This window comes from Mya arenaria, chromosome 14 (assembly GCF_026914265.1).
Source record: "Mya arenaria isolate MELC-2E11 chromosome 14, ASM2691426v1".
Lineage (NCBI taxonomy): Eukaryota > Metazoa > Mollusca > Bivalvia > Myida > Myidae > Mya > Mya arenaria.
In genome coordinates this window covers 29,776,235-29,797,006 of record NC_069135.1, presented here as the reverse complement: position 1 = coordinate 29,797,006, position 20,772 = coordinate 29,776,235, and the positions used below count along the sequence as shown (strand labels likewise).

Genomic DNA, 20,772 nt, shown 5'->3' with positions numbered 1-20,772 from the left:
TGTTATTTTGACATTTTTTTTTTAATCGAATCTTGAAATAAAGTTGTTTAAGTGCTTGAATGATCCAACATAATCAAGTAGTATAAATAATTTTTATAGACTTTGAGGAATTTAGATGATTTTTGCATTGGCATTTCAAACAGTTTGCTAGTACTTGGGGTTTGTTTAAAAAAGGATCTTACTCACTCTTAATCAATCTTGAAATAACATTTAAATTATCTTTGTGTCATATTTTTGCTATTTTCTACATATTTCTGTGAATTGAACATAAGTATTAAAAGTGAACACAAAGATGCATCTTGTTGCCATTTGCCGAAATAAATTGAAATTTATTTTAAAGGCAACCTTACATGTTTTTTCTTACATCTCTTACTTTATTGGATTTTTATTTTCTTATTAGACTAAATATTTTTACCTTAAGTAACAAAACAAAAAGCCCAAAACATTTCGATCTCATGTGTAACATATACCAATATCAATATTGGAGTAATATCTATATAACAGACACCTCTAAAATTATTTCTATTGTTATCTTATCAAATATATGATTTGTAAAATGTTATGTTATGTTATGCATCATAGCAGAATAAAAGTTTATCGCAAAAAACCCAAAGATAAGTGAAGCTACGACTAAGACCCTTTAATGAAACAGGCACCAGTTTCTACCAAGTGAATCAACTTAAGGGGGATTCAGAACAGCTTACAGCAGTGTATAAAATCAATTGCCTTAATACATATCTGTGGGTGCTCATTATTCCCTAGAGAAGTGAAATTGCGTGTAGACTAATATCGTGAAGATATTATGATTTAAATTTTTTTTATATAAATCGAAGTGACACTTTAATAGACAGACTGTAACTTTAGTCTAACTAATTAGAAATAGTGTAGTGAATTAGTCATATTCCTTCTCTGTTTGTTTGAAAGGAAAAAGGGTATTTTTTCATATCCTTCATGTCATTATGGTTCAAATACTTAAGCAACTGACAGGTCACTTAAAGTATGGCATCTTATGGCTGTGTTCACCAATTGAAAGATAATTTTTAAAAACTTTTTGAAGAAAAAGAGTGTCGTTTAGCGATAGGTGAGTTTTTATAATTCTTTAGGGAAATTCATGATAACTAGTAGTGACAATGAGGACATTCTGCAGGCTTTGGCTTATTTAAGAAAAAAAGAAAGTACCTTGCTAAGCTCAAATTTAATGCAGGATGAGAAATTGTTTTGGCTTTGAAAAAGTGTGCATTAAAAAAAGTGTTTTAAGTGAGCATTTATTTTGAAAAGTAGGATAAATTACTGTTAATACTAAAACAAGTGCAAATAGTTCATTATCTGCACCCAATTTTATAAGATATACGTACATTTGTCCATAGGTTATCTTTAGGCTAGATTGCACATTGCAGTGATTGTACACCCATTCATAGAACATATAGTTTCACCTGCCGGATACTGGCGGATATGCTTGTGGGTGGGCGGTGGTCAGTATGTTGTCCGATCAATAACTTTTGAATCCTTTGCCCAATCATCATAAAATTTGGTCTGAATGTTTATGCCCATAATATCTCGAACAAATTTTACAACCACCGATATTGCTTCAGTCACTCAAAAGTTATCTCCCTTTTAATTATTGTAATTACCTAAAATCGGTCTTGTCGGCTCAGTAACTTACGAATCCCTTGTCCAATCATCACTTAATTGGGTCAGAATGTGTATGGGCAGAATATCTTGATCAGGTTGTATAAACAGCCATTTTGCCTCTGTCAGTCCACAGTTATGACAATTGAATTGGCAAAAATTGAATTAAAGTGACTGTTCACCAGATTGGCACAAAAAAAAGTTTTTTTCTGTAACGAATATCAGGACAATTATTTAATATCATACTTGTAAAAAAAAATTGATTCGGGGTCGCCAAAATTGCAGTCTAGTGCTGTATCCACTGTGCTAAGAAGGCTTGCCCTTGGCGGTTGGAATATTTCACCTATATACCAACTTGGTTATATTATGTGATAACATAGACTAGCCAATCACGCATAAGGAATGAATTCTACTTGGTAGACATACTTTTTTAATGGAAAAATACCAAACAACTGCGAAAAATTAATTAGTTGTAAACTATGTGGTACTTCAGTTAGTAAGTTTCAATGCATTGTACACATCGATACCAAGTTTATGTCAGTTTTCGACAATTTTCTCTTTTTTTGCTATTTCATACGGAGTACAGCCCCTTTAACAGTTTGCGCTGTTTAACTTTGACTAAATGTACAACCACTTATCAAGAAACTTGGTGTCCTGGAAAGAGGACGTGCATATTTTGTGATAGTTGGCGCACCTGTTTAATATTAATTTTAAGGTAAACATACATTGACCAATCAATAAATAGCAACACTATATTTGTACTTGTCAATTTGAGGTTCTATGGACAAATTAGGGATGAAAATTAATCATTTTTTTATTTATTCACAGTTTGATCACTCTAATATGGTGGAAATAATTTATAAAACTCTTAAATTTCTCTTTAAATGAAATTTTAAGTTTAATCCTAATGAAATTGAGACTGCTGGAGGGCTATGAATGTGTGAGAACAAATAACGTTCCTGCCATCGATATCTCTGTATTTCTGCAGCTTAGGAACTCCAATAGAACTCCACATTTAAGCAATTATAAAAGTTGCATTTTAAGTGCAGAACTGTAAATTGAGTTTGAATACGTTTGTTTTTTTACATGCCAATTGTATTGATAGCATTTTTAGGAAAAATTGCAATTAAAGCGCTATTATTCTCAAAAGTTTTGCCTGAAAATGTTTTAATCATGATGTGAAGAATTTAAAAACAAATATAATGGCTTGAATCTCTGTGTAATTGAACGCCGGTTTAGGAGGAGGAGGAGAGGTGTTACGTGTGTAGGCCCACAACCTTGTTTGTGTGTTACACCTTTGTTTAGATAACCAGGCACATTGCCCATATTGCCTTCTGTTAGCTTCACTTTATTTATTTAACAACAGGCCCCAATTTCTCGAAACGTCTTAAGTCCCTTATAACAGGATTAAGCTAATCTCACTATTTTCGTTGTTCTATAAAATGTGTTATATTAACTTCTTCAAGAATTTTTAGAAATTTTGTAGGAATAATCTGTATGATTATCCGAATAAACCATTTTTCATTTATCAAAATCCATTTTCAATATGTATTTTGGCTAATTGAAATAAGCGACTTAAGCCTGTTAAGCTTAAAAAGTTTCGAGAAATTGGGGCCAGTTGTGAAACAAGTTTGTATTAATCACTATTGTGGGCCGATATGGGGGAAAGCTGAGTGACTGAATGAAACCCACTTGTCTGGCTTTATGACCAAAAACCAAACTCACAGGCTGGGAATCAAACCTGGGATGCTGGTGAGAAGTTAGCGCGCTAACCACTGCGCTAACCAGACAATGCCAGGAGACAGACAAGGCTAGCTGTATGTCTATGGGTAGAAGAATGTCATCTCTACCGGCCTTATTGTATAGAGGGGTCTTGATTCTACCTATTGAGTACTGTGAAATCATTAATGTTCGTGGGGCATTAATGTTCGTGGTTTTCGTGGGTTGGGTGATCCACGAAGTCAAGATCCCGCGAAATATTGACCCTTTATTCCCTTTTTCAATGTTATGTATATACTCTAGTTTATTCGTCACAGAGGCCGCAGTACACATTGTAAATATCCGTCTAACTGTATATCTTACTGTCATTGTTTTGTTAATATATTATATCAGCCTTTAACAAATAATAAACCAAATCATTTTAATGTGTTTATATGAAACAAATGACAGAAGCACGTGCCTGAACATGTGCTATTCATTAAAATCGCCAGGTGTACAAAATGTGAGTGATGAGTGTTGGTTCTCGATTTTATTTCTTTAATGAAATAATTAATCGATTACATTAGAGGTTACTGAGCACCCAATGTGACAATGTACAAAACAAAGCGTTCAATATACTTATGAAACAAAAACGTGTGAATAAATATTGAAATGAGATTATATTCAAAAGTAATTGAATTTGTAAACATCAGCTATCTTTAGGGATTGTTTACTCAAATATAAGGACCCTCTCAGTGTTTTCACGGTTTGCAAAATTCTTAATTGGCATTCAATGGCTTCGTCTATCTGTATGAAGGATCAGGGTACATCTTCTTTTATGACCTTAATTTCCATTCGATAATTGACATGGATATATGCACTAATTGGCATGTCTTACCACTTTAGCGAGTGTCATAAACCGATTGACGTAGACAACGGAAATCACGGGTCAGCGCGTGGAATGCAGTCAATCTAGGACAATCGCAATTTCGATTATTTTTTATTTCAAAAACGAAAAACCACGAATTCAAGTACCCACGAAATTTAATTTTTCGGCAAACCACGAAATTTCATGCCAACGAATATAAATGATTTCACAGTATATGATAGTTTCCAGGTCTAAAACAGGCAGATATTCAAAGCAGCCTCCAGCCCTGGTAGCTGGTATTGGTGTGGGTAGCAGAATATCACCCTGGTGATATTCATGTATGCTGAGTTCAGGGCCTTGCCTATATTGTAAAGGTTTTAACAGGCAGATATCCAAAGCAGCCTCCAGCCTCAGTAGATGGTATGGGCATTGGTAGCAGGATATCACCCCAGCGATATTCATTTGCACTGAGTTTAGGATCTTACCTGTATTGTATTTAATACTTTCCAGGTCTAAAACAGGCAGATATCCAAGGCAGTCCCCCAGCTCTGGTAGCTGGCATGCCTGTGGGTAGCGGGATATCTCCCCAGCCGGCCTTCATGTATAGAGGGGTGTGGATTCCCCTAGTGTTGGTCATACCCCAGGGGCAGACCAGGCCTACATTGTAAGTATAGGGTGTGGGTGGGGTAAATTTGTTTTTAAGCTATAACAATTTCATTTTTTTTTGTATCTATATAAATATGGTTTCTCTTCTTGATGATGTCTTTTTTTCATTTGTTTTTCCTGTATTTTTGATTGATATATATTAACTGTTTTTGCAAGTATTGTTTATTTTTACAGCTTTCATAGATACATTTATAGTTTAGCACTGCATATTTTCTTTTTTTTTTTGGGTTCTAAACCATGCTTTCCAGATGTATTGTATTTTTATTTATTAATTATGTACACTTTACATCTTTAATTATGTAAACAGAAAATGCCAGACAGTTCATGCAATTAAAAAATAAGATAAAAAATGGCTTTCCTGGAAATAAAGGGCAAAAATAATAACCTTTTTTTAGTAAAATGTACTGAGTACACTCATGTGCTAATTGCAAGATTGTTGTTACTCATTTCAGAAATAGAAGTCATAACAACAGTCTGGTGCTTAGCCCATGTATTGTCCATTGAATTGTCTAAATGGGAAATCTTTGAAAGGTTTATCAAGATAAAATAATTGCTTCCTTTTGCAGTCAAAATATTCTGCAGTCCATAGAAATTGACTTTCCTTATTGGTTTGAAGTCTAAGTATACATCTGAAGATAATTGCAAGCGATTTTAATTAGCTGTGTCAGAAGAAAATTCATTTCTAATTATCTTACTTTAGTAAAAGAATAATCATGAGTCGTTTCAATGTCCAGGGGGCCGTTTCATTAAAGATTTAAGACAAGTTTAGTCGTAAATTGAAATTATCGTAGTGCCATAATTTCATTAATCTTTTACATACTGTTACTTTATAAATTGAACTTTAGCCAAATGAACCTGAAGTTGCTGAAATAAATCAAATTGATGTACTGCCATTTGTGAGGTTTATACAGAATTAAGACAATTAAAGTGGAGAATAAAATCCTTTATTGAAAGGCCCCTAGGGGAGGATCTATTATTTGTTTCATCTTCTGAATATTTTTATGTATATTTGGGAGACCGTTTGTCAATTATATTGAAAATAGAAGAATAGCACTGCGTTCACATCGTTGAATACCTAATTGCCGTATAATTGTATTAGAGACATAGATTTTAGGAACCATGTGGAAATGGTAGTTGTGACTTTGAATATTTTACGTCAATTTCAACTCTTGTACATGCATTGGTGCCTCAAAAGATGGCATTATTTTTATATTGATACATACACTGGTGTTTTGATGAGTTCTTTTGAAGATAAATGTAAAAGACGTGTATTTATTTTATTAGATCATTTCAAAACCTATCTGTAACTTTTCAAGCTTCAATCTTGTTATTTATTGAAATTCAGGAAACATAAAAACTTCGTATGGTAAGAGTTACATGTACAGCTGTAGAAAAAAATGCTGCATTATATAGATACATGAGCATAGTGTTGGTGGGCGACTAAACTATTCTAACATAACCCAGAAAGAGAACAAGATATACCCATGTTCGGGTAAGCACAGTGATTAAGGCACATGCTTCTCACTATGGCTTCTCCGTTTCATTCTCGGGCAGGGCATACACAAGTTTGGCTGGTCATCACCAAAACAGACAAGTGGGTTTTCTCTGGGTTTTCTACAGCAACTTATAACATTTAGTTTTTGGATGAAATATACTGTAAAATAAGATAGCTATAAATTTTAATTCATTGTTATTCGCCGTAAATTGGTTTTTGTTAAGTAGTTTTTCTCTTTATTGCTATTCATCATTTCAGTGTAATGGGCTATAACGCCTAACAGTGGCACTGTAATGTATTTTTTTCATGTTTTAATGAACACTTATTAATATTAATTTCTTGTCATACAGCAATTCAGGAGTCTTTTCACTTACACGTCTAATTACTATTCTGCGTTACATTTTAACCTGTCACAGAGGCTCTGGGAAATTTTCTTTATGAAAATTTACAGCTGTTGATTCAGAATAGTTTGGAAAAAATGCGTACACAGAAGTTTGAGCTATTTGGAACATTCCCAATGAAAATAATTCTGCGATAATGACTTTCATTGTAACTTTGTCACTGATAGATAGATTGTACATATGTGTCTTACTCCATACTTCTTTTTCAAATGACTATGGAAAGTTTGTTTTTTTATTATAGTGCAAAAAATAAATTAAATGTTGCATTAGGTTAATATAATTTATCCAAAATAATATTCTTACACTAAAAGTTGACCTTCAAAATTTCAGTTCACTTTTAAAATAAAATGTATTATTTTTTTTATTTCTGGATTCTATTCAACATGTTTTGTCATTAAAGTGTGATTCTGTTTCATAAATGTACTTATGACAAATCAGTACTTAGTGATCAGCTACATTTTAATTTTGTTTGAAAGTTTGTACATGGATATTTGTAGCCCAAATATAAGTGGCAACCTACCGAAAGATGCATTTACATTTGTAATGTCCCAAGAGCGGTATAGGTATGTAGCCTTGAAATATGCTTCGAATGCTTGTAAAACAAACTTTGTAGTCTGCAACATAACCCAAATTCATAAATGGCAACAATATTACTGAAAAAGGTAATGGTAAATGAGTATTTGTTAGTATTTCTTCTAGTGTAAAAGTCTATATTAACCAAAAATTGGTTAAATTATTTATACTTGCCAAATCAAGCCTCTGTCATTAAGAAAATTTCCTATTCTTATGATGCCTTCCTGTAATTTCCAAACTATTTTTGGAAATCTGCAGACATAATTTTTAAAAATATCTCATTACTGCACAATATCAGGAAGTTAACATTTAATTGATGTGTCAGAAATATGGTTAAGTTGCAGACTGTACAGCATAACCTTTGGTCCTTTGGCATTATGGAAGTGATGTATGGGGATATTGAATGTATGTAACTGTTGAAAAAATGCATTAAAATCTTGGTGCATTGTGAGAATGTGTACTCTTTCTAGTGTCATTGCATTTAATTGTTTTATAACTTTCAGGATTGCTTCTTGTCTTGTGTATATCTTATTTTTTAAAAAATGTCAAGTAATCATATTTGTAAGTTTGTTATGTTTTATACATTTTTTTTTGAGAAAATGAAGATAATACTTAAAGCACTTTTTCAGAAATTATCATTCTCCCTTATTACTTTATTGAAGATTTTTACTTGTATACTTTTAGAATTTATTTTGGTTTTAGTGCTTACAATGATTACTAGAATTGTTCATTTAATGATTGTTCGGGCATGGATGTTTGGGGTTTCAATAATTCAATAGAGGTGCTTGGGACCATTTTGCATGTGGAATTGGTATGTTTTTTTTATATACCCTGAGGATAACTTGGATACCTTTTATAGACTCATAACCTATTGATATGCCTATTATTAAGTGAGCTAGACAGAATGTTTTTTATTGGTCTGGAATGTCTCTTTGTATGATTATCAAATGAGAGAGGTTTTGTTAAGTACATTTTTGCTACTAATAAACTTGTGTTTCTAGATCATATGACTATTCCCATTGCTTTAAAATTTGGAGAGGACCAAGAATTTTATTTATACAAGTTGTAGTATTTTCTTCACTGGTATGTTCACATTAATGTTAATGGCAAGAGGTTGTTAGTTTGTCCCTTCCAGGTAATGAAATTTTCTTATGGCCTCTTCAAATGGACATCAGTACTGTTTTGTTCTCAAGCGGTAATCTATAAGCTTATCATCTTTCCTCACAGTTTCACAGCTGAAAGAAATTAGTATAAACTAGTGCTTTTTTATGTTGATAAATCTAAAATCAAAACCTGTAGGATTCATTATTTTCAAATTGACTCAAAATGGGAGAAGAAAATAAAAATAAAAAGTACTGCGTATAAATTGCAGATTTATAAAGGTCACCGAAATGCTTTTGTATTCAGTTAATTTAATTTTTCATAATAATAAAAGGCCTACATAAACCTTTTGATTTAAGACCCCACTTTTTATTGAAATGAACGAGCCTTTATCATTAATTATAACTATAATATGCCTACATATTGTCTTTGTTAAAAACATCATGCTCTCGTTTGATCCATTAGTTCTCAGAAAATATTACAGCCGGGGGCCATTAAATTGAGGACACAAAATAAATCCTTATTACTCTCAAGTTAGTGCTTAAATTTTCTAACAAATAGTCTTGCATTAACTATCAGGTTTACCGCCAAAGAGTAATTTCCGGTTTCTTAAAAATCTCAAAATCATACTAATTTTTTGCAAGCCTTTTTTTTCAGAATTCAGGTGTTTTTTTAAAAAAAGAGTAAAATGCTTGACTTTGATTGTGAGGCAATTTTTCTTCCATTATCAGATAATGCTTGCTTTTAAAAAACAAAAGCATTTTCCAGTTTTAAATTCATATCATTAATGCAATTGCTAAAAGCATTTTTTAGCTTCAATTAATTGTCTGAGAATAAATGCATAAAATGACTTTGTGTCAGCTTAGAGGTTATTCAGTCAACCTCCCAGGAGATGATGCAGCACAGTTATTTTAACCCAATGAAAATTGTATAATTGAAATATAGAATTCCAGCATATTTTTTGCTAATAAGGAGGAACGCCTGAAGTTATAATTGCAAATTCACTTTTCTTTTCCATTCAGCTGAGAGGCAGACATTTTAAATTAAAAGGCTATTTTAAAATTAATTTCTGTTTTAAAACTGACAATGTTCTAATTTTGGTAAAAAAAAATCAAAAGCATGATCCGCTTTTTTAAGTTTGAAAATTCCGACCTTTCTTTCTTCATTCTTATTATGCAAACAATATGATCATTTGTTTTGTAATTATTTTGAATATAATTTTTTTTCCTGCAAAAGTATGTTTTGAACAGTCATGATATACTGTATGTACAATAAAATGGCAATGTTCTAAAAACAACAAGCTCAATGTATTTTATGTATCCTAGTTTTCAGAATGAATGCATTGTGTGATTCTGCTTCATTTTCAGCCTTGAAATGTTAGACAAAGTTGAACCCCCCGTTGTACCAGATGGGTATGGCCTATCTCTGGGTTTCTACTGCTTGGTGGAAGCGGTCCGAACCATTCAGGTCATAGTAGAGGGGGAGAAAGCTGATGGTGCGAAAACAGCAGAAGACAGGAGTAAACAACTTGCAGACGCTGAAAAACAGAAAAAAAATGAGGCAGACAGTGATAAAAAGGATAAAGGTTGGTAAAGTTTAATCAAAGGAGTCAATTAGACTAAATACCAAGGGCTCACAGAATGTTTTATGTCCAGACATATTAAAATGTATCTGAGGTTATTGGTTAATTTCTTGAAGAAAAAAAGTCAATGTATTATCATAGCTTTCCTTGGAGTTGTTGACACTGTTGTCATGACTGTAACACATTCAGTACTGTAAACCATGCATAGTGCATTTACATATAATTTAATACGTATATTGACATGAATTAGGTATATCTTCATAGATTTGGCGGTAGCCAGTCCAGTTTTATTGATAGCCTGTAGCCAGTCCTGTTTTATGGGTAGCCAGAAGCAAGTCCAGTTTTATGGATTGCCAGAAGCCAGTCCTGTTTTATGGAAACCAGATGTCAGTCCAGTTTAATGGGTAGCTGGTAGCCAGTCCATTTTTATGGATAGCCAGTAGCAAGCCCAGTTTTATGGGTAGTTGGTTGCCACAACAGTTTTATGGGTAGCTGGTTGCCACAACAGTTTTATGGGTAGCTAGTCCAGTTTTATGGGTAGCCAAAAGCCAGTCCAGTTCTATGGGTTGCCAGAAGTCAGTCCAGTTTAATGGGTAGCTGGTAGCCAGTCCAGTTTTATGGATAACCAGAAGCAAGCCCAGTTTTATGGGTAGCTGGTTGCCACAACAGTTTTATGGGAAGCTGTTTGCCACAACAGTTTTATGGGTAGCCAGTCCAGTTTTATATGTAGCCAGAAGCCAGTCCAGTTTTATGGGTTGCCAGAAGTCAGTCCAGTTTAATGGGTTGTCAGTAGCCAGTCCTGTTTTATGGATAACCAGGAGCAAGCCCAATTTTATGAGAAGCTGGTTGCCACAACAGTTTTATGGGTAGCCAGTCCAGTTTTATGGGTAGCCAGTAGCAAGCCCAGTTTTATGGGTAGCTGGTTGCCACAACAGTTTTATGGGTAGCCAGTCCACTTTTATGGGTAGCCAGAAGCCAGTCCAGTTTTATTGGTTGTCAGTAGCTAGTCCAGTTTAATGGGTTGTCAGTAGCCAGTCCAGTTTTATGGGTTGCAAGAAGCCAGTCCAGTGTTATGGGTAGCCAATACAGTTTTATGGGTTGCAAGATGCCAGTCCAGGTTTATGGTTTGCAAGATGCCAGTCCAGATTTATGGGTAGCCAGAAGCCAGTCCAGTTTAATGGGTTGTCAGTAGCCAGTCCAGTTTTATGGGTAGCCAGTAGCCAGCCCAGTTTTATGGGTAGCTGGTTGCCACAACAGTTTTATGGGTAGCCAGTCCACTTTTATGGGTAGCCAGAAGCCAGTCCAGTTTTATTGGTTGTCAGTAGCCAGTCCAGTTTAATGGGTTGTCAGTAGCCAGTCCAGTTTTATGGGTTGCAAGAAGCCAGTCCAGTGTTATGGGTAGCCAATACAGTTTTATGGGTTGCAAGATGCCAGTCCAGGTTTATGGGTTGCAAGATGCCAGTCCAGTTTTATGGGTAGCCAGAAGCCAGTCCAGTTTTATGGGTAGCCAGAAGCCAGTCCAGTTTTATGGGTTGTCAGTAGCCAATCTCATTTTATGGGAAGCCATTAGTCAGTCCAGTTTTATGGGTTGCCAGAAGCCAGTCCAGTGTTATGGGTAGCCAATACAGTTTTATGGGCTGCCAGTAGCCAATCCACTTTTATGGAAGCCAGAAGCTAGTCCACTTTTATGGGCTGCCAGTAGCCAGTCCGCTTTTATGGAAGCTAGAAGCTAGTCCATTTTATGGGTAGCCAGTAGCCAGTCCAGTTTTATACGTCACCAGTCTGGTTAAAAAACTAGTTGAGTTATGCCCCTTGATATGATGGCTGCAGTAAGAGTTATGCCCCTTGATATGATGGCTGCAGTAATCTTGTTTGACCTCTAAAATATACCAGTTGAAGGGCACTGACAATCCATGGCTGAATATAGAATAATTCCATCTAAAGTACCTAATCCATTCCCACTTGATATTTATGACACTTTCAGGAAATAGGGTTGTATTAAGATTATGACTGTAGGTTTTTAACATCTACATAAAAGAGTACTTCACTTTGTCTGAAAAGACGCCACTCTGCAACCCTTTGACATTTTGGCCGACCTGACTTCCTGTTTTTTATTTAGTCATTAAGTCATTAAGCCAGATCAAAAACAGTTTTCTTTTACACTGAAATACCAGTGATGGTGATAATGGAGACCGCCTGTCTATCCAAGCGATGACAGCATTGTACGCACACAAGAAGAGAAAACTGTCACATGAAGTATTAATGTGATGTGGAACAAAAACTATGCAGAGAAGAATGTAAGAAATGCTTAAATCTGCTATCTCTGTCGATTTTGATTATGAGGCTACGGTCATTTATACAGTGTATGACATTAATATCCCATTTTTTTGGCAAAAATACCCAGTGAATGGCCTTTATTCATTTTTGACAGCCATAAAATGATAATGAGAGAACAATAAAGCTTAATTAAGTCTTAAAATATACTAAACATGTACTTAAAGTGTACTTAAAGATTTCCTAATTTATACTATATTTGCTTGATTGCGTAGACAGCAATATAAGCTGATATAAATCACTGTTTAGTCCATTTCCTGGAAAGAAACCAGCGCTGGTGTTCTTATCGAGAGGTCATAAGAAGGCGTTCTTAGTGAGGAACAATGCCATTACTGTTTGGATTGGGTGTGGTTGTGGGCCGGGGAGGGGTCACAAATGTACAACTTGCACTGTCTGTCTAAGTGTGAACCACATGCACTGTCCATCTTAGTGTGAGCCACTTGCACTGTCGCACTTAGTGTGAACCACATGCACTGTCCCTCTTAGTGTGAGCCACTTGCACGGTCTCTCTTAGTGTGAACCACTTGTACTGTCTCCCTTATTGTGAACCACTTGCACTGTCTCTCTTTGTGTAAACCACTTGTACTGTCTCTCTTGGTGTGAACCACTTGCACTGTATCTCTTAGTGTGAGCCACTTGCACTGTCTCTCTTGGTGTGAACCACTTGCACTGTCTCTCTTAGTGTGAACCACTTGCACTGTCTCTCTTAGTGTGAACCACTTGCACTGTATCTCTTAGTGTGACACTTGCACTGTCTCTCTTAGTGTGAACCACTTACACTGTCGCTCTTAGTGTGAACCACTTGTACTGTACCTTTTAGTGTGAACCACTTGCACTGTCTCTCTTTGTGTGAACCACTTGCACTGTCTTCTTAGTGTGAACCACTTGTACTGTCTCTCTAAGTGTGAACCACTTGCACCATCTCTCTTTGTGTGAACCACTTGCACTGTCTTCTTAGTGTGAACCACTTGCACGGTCTCTCTTAGTGTGAACCACTTGCACTGTCTCTCTAAGTGTGAACCACTTGCACGGTCTCTCTTAGTGTGAACCACATGCACTGTCCGTCTAAGTGTGAGCCACTTGCATGGTCTCTCTAAGTGTGAACCTCTTGTACTGTCTCTCTTCTTGTGAACCACTTGCACTGTCTCTCTTTGTGTGAACCACTTGTACTGTTTCTCTTGGTGTGAACCACTTGCACTGTCTCTCTTAGTGTGAGCCACTTGCACTGTCTCTCTGTGTGTGAATCACTTGCACTGTCTCTCTTAGTGTGAACCACCTGCACTGTCTTTCTTTGTGTGAATCACTTGCACTGTATCTCTTAGTGTGACGCTTGCACTGTCTCTCTTAGTGTGAACCACTTGCACTGTCTCTCTTAGTGTGAACCACTTGTACTGTACCTTTTAGTGTGAACCACTTGCACTGTTTCTCTTTGTGTGAACCACTTGCACTGTCTTCTTAGTGTGAACCACTTGTACTGTCTCTCTAAGTGTGAACCACTTGCACCATCTCTCTTTGTGTGAACCACTTGCACTGTCTTCTTAGTGTGAACCACTTGTACTGTCTCTCTTAGTGTGAACCACTTGCACCGTCTCTTTAAGTGGGAACCACTTGCACTGTCTATCTTAGTGTGAACCACTTGCACCGTCTCTCTAAGTGTGAACCACTTGCACTGTCTCTCTTATTGTGAACCACTTGTACTGCCTCTCTAAGTGTGAACCACTTGTACGGTCTCTCTTTGTGTGAACCACTTGCACTAGTTCTCTTTGTGTGAACCACTTGTACTGTCTCTCTAAGTGTGAACCACTTGCACTGTCTCTCTAAGTGTGAACCACTTGCACTGTCTCTTTAAGTGTGAACCACTTACACGGTCTCTCTTATTGTGAACCACTTGCACGGTCTCTCTAAGTGTGAACCACTTGCACTGTCTCTCTTAGTGTGAACCACTTGCACTGTCTCTCTTAGTGTGAACCACTTGAACTGTCCCTCTTAGTGGGAACCACTTGCACTGTCTCTCTAAGTGTGAACCACTTGCACTGCCTAACTTAGTGTGAACCACTTGCACGGTCTCTTTTAGTGTGAACCACTTGCACTGTCTCTCTTATTGTGAACCACTTGCACTGTCTCTCTTTGTGTGAACCACTTGTACTGTCTCTCCTAGTGTGAACCACTTGCACTGTCTCTCTTATTGTGAACCACTTGCACTGTCTCTCTAAGTGTGAACCACTTGTACTGTCTCTGTTATTGTGAACCACTTGCACTGTCTCTCTTTGTGTGAACCACTTGTACTGTCTCTCTTTGTGTGAACCACTTGCACTGTCTCTCTAAGTGTGAACCACTTGCACTGTCTCTCTTATTGTGAACCACTTGTACTGCCTCTCTAAGTGTGAACCACTTGTACGGTCTCTCTTTGTGTGAACCACTTGCACTAGTTCTCTTTGTGTGAACCACTTGTACTGTCTCTCTTGGTGTGAACCACTTGCACTGTATCTCTTAGTGTGAGCCACTTGCACTGTCTCTTTTAGTGTGAACCACTTGCACTGTCTCTCTTATTGTGAACCACTTGCACTGTCTCTCTTTGTGTGAACCACTTGTTCTGTCTCTCCTAGTGTGAACCACTTGCACTGTCTCTCTTATTGTGAACCACTTGTACTGTCTCTCTAAGTGTGAACCACTTGTACTGTCTCTCTTATTGTGAACCACTTGCACTGTCTCTCTAAGTGTGAACCACTTGCACTGTCTCTCTTTGTGTGAACCACTTGCATGGTCTCTTTTAGTGTGAACCACTTGTACTGTCTCTCTTAGTGTGAACCACTTGCACTGTCTCTCTTTGTGTGAACCACTTGCACTGTCTCTCTTTGTGTGAACCACTTGTACTGTCTCTCTAAGTGTGAACCACTTGTACTGTCTCTCTTATTGTGAACCACTTGTACTGTCTCTCTTTGTGTGAACCACTTGCACTGTCTCTCTAAGTGTGAACCACTTGCACCGTCTCTCTTTGTGTGAACCACTTGCACTGTCTCTCTTTGTGTGAACCACTTGCACTGTCTCTCTAAGTGTGAACCACTTTTACTGTCTCTGTTATTGTGAACCACTTGCACTGTCTCTCTAAGTGTGAACCACTTGCACTGTCTCTCTTTGTGTGAACCACTTGTATGGTCTCTCTTATTGTGAACCACTTGCATGGTCTCTTTTAGTGTGAACCACTTGCACTGTCTCTCTTATTGTGAACCACTTGTACTGTCTCTCTTTGTGTGAACCATTTTAACACACTAGGCTGATTGTTAAGAAGTTTGTTCAAGTTAACAACATTGATAATGGCATTGTTGTTTACTCTTAAAATGATTTTATGATCTGCTGTATTTGTAACATGCTTTGATACAAGTGTTTCAAATGTTCCTGTTTTATCATCATACTTGATGGTATCATTAACTTTTTTACATTAAAAAAGTTAACAACGATGATGTTAATCACATTGTTTACTTTTACAAAGTTCTCAACAATTGACCCTTTGTTGAAAAAAACCTGCTTCTGTTCTGTATGTGAAATAGTCTCAATAACATTAAGAACTAGTCAACTCTGCCTGGCTTTATGTGTGTGCTCAATAGTCTGAAGGATCAAACCCCCTCAAAACTTGTATTCACCGAGGTATTGAAATGACATGTAAAACAGACTTGAGGCACCACCTGTATGTTAAAGATAAAGACTATCATCTTCCTATAGTGCTGGTTCACTCTTTCTATGTTGGGTGATACTACAACATGATTATATTGATTATATTATATTAAATACTAAATTTTAATGTCTTATTTTTCAGTGTGGCTACCCATAAAATATAAAATATAGCTAAACACAAAATCTCATCTCTTTGTTTCGTATGTTACAGAATCTGATGAACGGCATCTTCATGAAGAGCTAGTAAATTCCTCCTGGTGTGGCATGCTGGCTGCTCTAGCTCTACTGTTGGATGCTAGGTAAGAAATTCGTGCAAAATAAAACAACAACTAAAAACATACAGTCGCTTGTGTTTTTTTTTATATGTTAATAGATTTAAAATATCAACCAGTATTGTCTTTCAGGGAAATGTTTATAGATTAAAAATATTGACTGCTATTGTCTTTCAGGGACATGTTTATCGATTCAAAATATCGACCGCTATTGTCTTTCAGGGACATGTTTATGGATTCAAAATATCAACCACTATTTTATTTCAGGGACATGTTTATAGATTTGAAATATTGACTGCTAATGTCCTACAGGGACATGTTTATCGATTCAAAATATCAACCGCTATTGTCTTTCAGTGCCATGTTTATAAATTTGAAATATTGACTGCTATTGTCCTACAGGGACATGTTTATCAATTCAAAATATTGACCACTGTTGTCTTTCTGTGGCATGTTTATAAATTTGAAATATCGACCGCTTTTGTCCTTCTGGGGTGTGTTTAGAGATTTGAAATATCGACCGCTATTGTCCTACAGGGACTTGTTTATAGATTTGAAATATCTCTTTGGACAAAAGTTTAATCTTGATTTTAGGATCCTTTATGTGTGGCGATAACTTTAAGCAAGGTGTGTTCTTTGCAAAGGCAAATAATATAGAATGAACTGAAATGAACTGAATTTGAACTATTAAACGCCCTTTAAGGTTAAGTGCTAACAAACAGTCTGTTTTTATTTTAGATACACGTAAGCATAACACTCTGACTGTTGCCTGTTGTTGACAGGTTCTGTAAAACTGTGATAAAAAGGTTTAGGTGTTCCCCGATATGTGGAGGTGTAAATTGTTTATGATGTGCAAATCTCTTTGCATATGTCATTAACAATAATAAAAGTACATACTTTCATGTTTAATAAAAATAAGAATCGATGGTTCCAGAAAAGTATCAAGCTTTAATGTAAATGTTTAACTTCTATTGATATTGTATGAGATAAAAAATCAATATATCTATAATTTTTATTAAATTTTTAAAAGTATGCATTCAGCTTGTATAGTAACCAAACAAAACATATGATCTGTAATTACTTTTTACCATGTTTTCAATTAGTAGGACACAAAAAGGAGGCCTGCTCCGCCTGGTCTCTGTGACTTGGAGGTTGTTTGTCAGAGGAGGTGACTTTGTGATCCATAAGATTATGTGACAATGTACCATGTTTATTGACGAAATATATTACTTTTATTGATCAATTGAATGTCAGAATGACAACCAGCCTTGTGTCAGTTGCAACTAATTCTTGTGAATTACGATCAACACATGAATACTATTTTGTTATGTTTCACAGCACTGACGAGAGTGCCACAGAGTCCGTACTTAAGTGCCAAGAGGCGTTCATCAGCCTGTGTGGTCGACTAGAAATGACAACCCCACGAGACGCATTTATTACGTCTATCTGCAAAGGTTCACTTCCCCCACACTACGCTCTTACTGTGCTCAATACACAGGGAGGTCTGCCTCAGAAAGGTGAGAATTAATAGTGATGTGACTTGTTTTTGTCTCTTGTTTGGGGTGAAGTGTGATACGGTGTAAGATACTTTGGCCTGAGGCGGAATTCATAAAACTTCTTAAGTCATTTCCTTACTTAAGTCAATTTCTTAAAATTTTCATAGTTAAATGAAATGAAATTTATAAGTGTTTTTGACATTAAAGTATATTTTTTCAGTAAGGTCAATAGAAATAATGTATTTTGGAAAGTCATTATTGTTATTTCATATGGCTAAAGAGATAAAAAAATTAGGAAAGTGTCTTAAGTTAGGAATTGACTTAAAAAGTTTTATGAATACCAACCTGCTCTTCATCTACTTTATTTAAGGAATGAATTATGGGATTGATGTCATTATCAGGGTATGAACACAATTGGGATGGTCAAAGTGTGTGGAGTCCGAGGACTCCACGCATACTTTGACAAGCCCAATTGCGTTCATATCCCCAATAATGACATCAATCCCGCAATTCATTACTTATATTTACACCAATAGTGCATTATTTCATTCAAGAATTGTTTAAAAAATACTTAATTTCATTTAAGAAAACCTTTCAGTAATCCTTTCTTACCCATTCTGTAAATAGAACGACCCGATTGTAACCTGAAACGTTTTATCAAATGGAGTCACGATAACGCGGAAAAAGATCAACCACTTGAAATCACTTTTAAACATAAAATTGAAACACTTATGGCAACGATACATTTAACATATCATAATTCAACACTTTCTAAAATGTTTATTTATATTTTACGGCACCTGCTGACACAAAACAAACAATAACAAGTTCAAAAATGTTCATGTATATTGTTATGCGATGAATTGCTATCCGAACATTTCTGAAGATATTGCGTTCATTGATTGATAAACGCAATTGCCAAAAGGCAGTTCATTTAAGGAATGGAAGTTGAGGTATAAATATATAATGTTAAAGAGAGATAGCTCTATGCATCGTCAGAGAATGTTCGTACTTTTAGCTGAGGCAGATTAGCGTTTTACAGACTATTTAATAAAATGCAATTTTATTTGGTTCCACCTGGGGTAAGCTTTATTCATTATGTCCTTATACAAAGCTCCACTGACCCAACACAGCGCTCACACTGTGCTTAATACACTGAGAGGTCGTCTCTAAAATAGTGAGAAGACTCAAAGCAAAATGTGCATACAATTTATCAAATGGGTAGATGTTTGGCAATGACTGCTTAGTAGTCATAAAATTACTTTCATTTTCTGTGCAAGTTGTAAAATGGGGGTGCTCTTATAAAAAATATTGAATGAATGACATATAGGATTCTGAAATAAGTGCTTTTTGCATTTAACATTTTGTCAGTGAAGTTAAGTCATTTTGCAATGCCATTATCTTCTAATGTTCAATTATAAATGAGTGTAAAAACAGTTTCACATTTTACAGTAAATTTGACTCAGACACAATATTAAAAGAAAGACAGTTATTACCATAACTGGTCAAGTGCAAAGTTTAAGTCCTCCTGCCTAAGGGCAGAAAGACATTTGCTCTTTTATTGTCTTTGCAAGTGTTGTAACATTATCATCTTCTAAGACCGTTGTTTTATTTAAGCTACTTGCATTATAAGGGACAAAAATTCAAACCTAATCACCAAGGGAGTGACGCGGTTATTAAGTCTACGACCCAGATGTTAGGTGTAGAAATATCATTGACCTGATGGCACTTATCTGGTATGTAGTTCAGTGCTTGTTAATTGTCTGATTATGTTGTTTTCTAAGAAATTGATAAAGGTCATTCATAGTGTTTGTCTTAGGCATATTTGTCACGTGCAACACTTTAGATATTGGGCCAATGTCCAACAGCATTCAATAGTGATATGTATACAATGCCTTGATTTAAATGTTGTCCCACTACTCTTGTTTAAATATTTTAGGCATAAATGTCTCTCAATAAACTGAGAATAACAAACAGTATTATTGGAAGGCTGAAATTCTTAATGAGCTTTTTATGGCTGTTGGAACAGCCCTCCCCCACTGCTGCTGTGCCTTATTGGTCAACTAATCATTCTTTGTCATTTGTGGTCACCAAGCCAAGATCTTCAATCCTTTTCCATTGCAGATGCAACAGACAACAGACTGAGGTCAAGCTGTAGCTGTTCTAACAGCCCTTCCCACAGCCGCACTTCCTAAGTGTAGTTATAATCTGATTTTCTTCCCTCTTTTCAGGCCACACAAGATCACCAAGCTAAGATCGCCAATTCCCTTGTATAGCAATATAAAAGACAGAGGTCAAGTTGTAGCTGTTGGAACAGCTCTCTCCACTGCTGTACTTCCTTATTGTATTCATAAACTTTTTTCTCCCTCCTTTCAGGACATATAATGCCACCAAGATGTCCAGTCCCCTCCTGTTGCAAATACAACAGACAAAATACAAGAAATGGCTAACTGGACAGCCCACCTCACTGCTGCTCTTCCTCATATTGTTTAGATAAAATGACCTTCCCCTCTTTCTAGGTCACATACGGTCACCAAGCCAAGACCTCCAATCCTCTCCCTTCGCAGAAACAACAGATAGAAGCCAAGTTGTAGCTGTTGGAACAGCTCTTCCCACTTCTGCTCTGCCTGTGGGAGCCCATCAGGGGCCTGTCATGGTAACATTGTTGTTATTTTTAACCTTGTTGCCATGGTAATGGTGTTGTCATGGTAACATTGTTGTTATTATAACTTTGTTGTCATGTTAGTCTTTTGACATGGTATCATTGTTGTTATTTAAACCTTGTTTTAATGGTAATCTTGTTGATATGGTCATGTTCATATCATAATTAGATACCAAATTGATTCTGAATGTATATTTATGTTTCTGTCATAAAAATGCAAACAAAAATACTGACATTAAAAGATAAAGGCCTAATACAAAATATGGACGTTTAAAGATAATAGCCTCACAGAAAATACTCACATGTGAAAATTCCTCATAGAA

At 35.9% G+C, this 20,772-nt stretch overlaps 1 protein-coding gene across 4 annotated transcripts in view; it reads left to right on the top strand.

The window, feature by feature from the left end:
• The window catches only part of LOC128216855 (protein MON2 homolog), a 299,982-nt gene that overhangs the window by 16,103 nt on the left and 263,107 nt on the right, over positions 1-20,772 (top strand). For 2 of the 4 annotated variants that reach the window (XR_008258148.1, XM_052923539.1), the window contains exons 12-17: positions 4,706-4,859; positions 7,255-7,320; positions 9,799-10,016; positions 16,231-16,318; positions 17,630-17,808; positions 20,307-20,443. Coding sequence is in view for 3 of the 4 variants with exons in the window: in XM_052923539.1 (XP_052779499.1) it covers positions 4,706-4,859; positions 7,255-7,320; positions 9,799-10,016; positions 16,231-16,318; positions 17,630-17,808; positions 20,307-20,443 (842 nt within the window). In the remaining variant the exon portion in view is untranslated. Of the gene's footprint in view, positions 1-4,705; positions 4,860-6,206; positions 6,228-7,254; positions 7,321-9,798; positions 10,017-16,230; positions 16,319-17,629; positions 17,809-20,306; positions 20,444-20,772 lie in introns of all 4 variants that reach the window. The other 2 variants (XM_052923540.1, XM_052923541.1) reach the window with 2 other exon arrangements.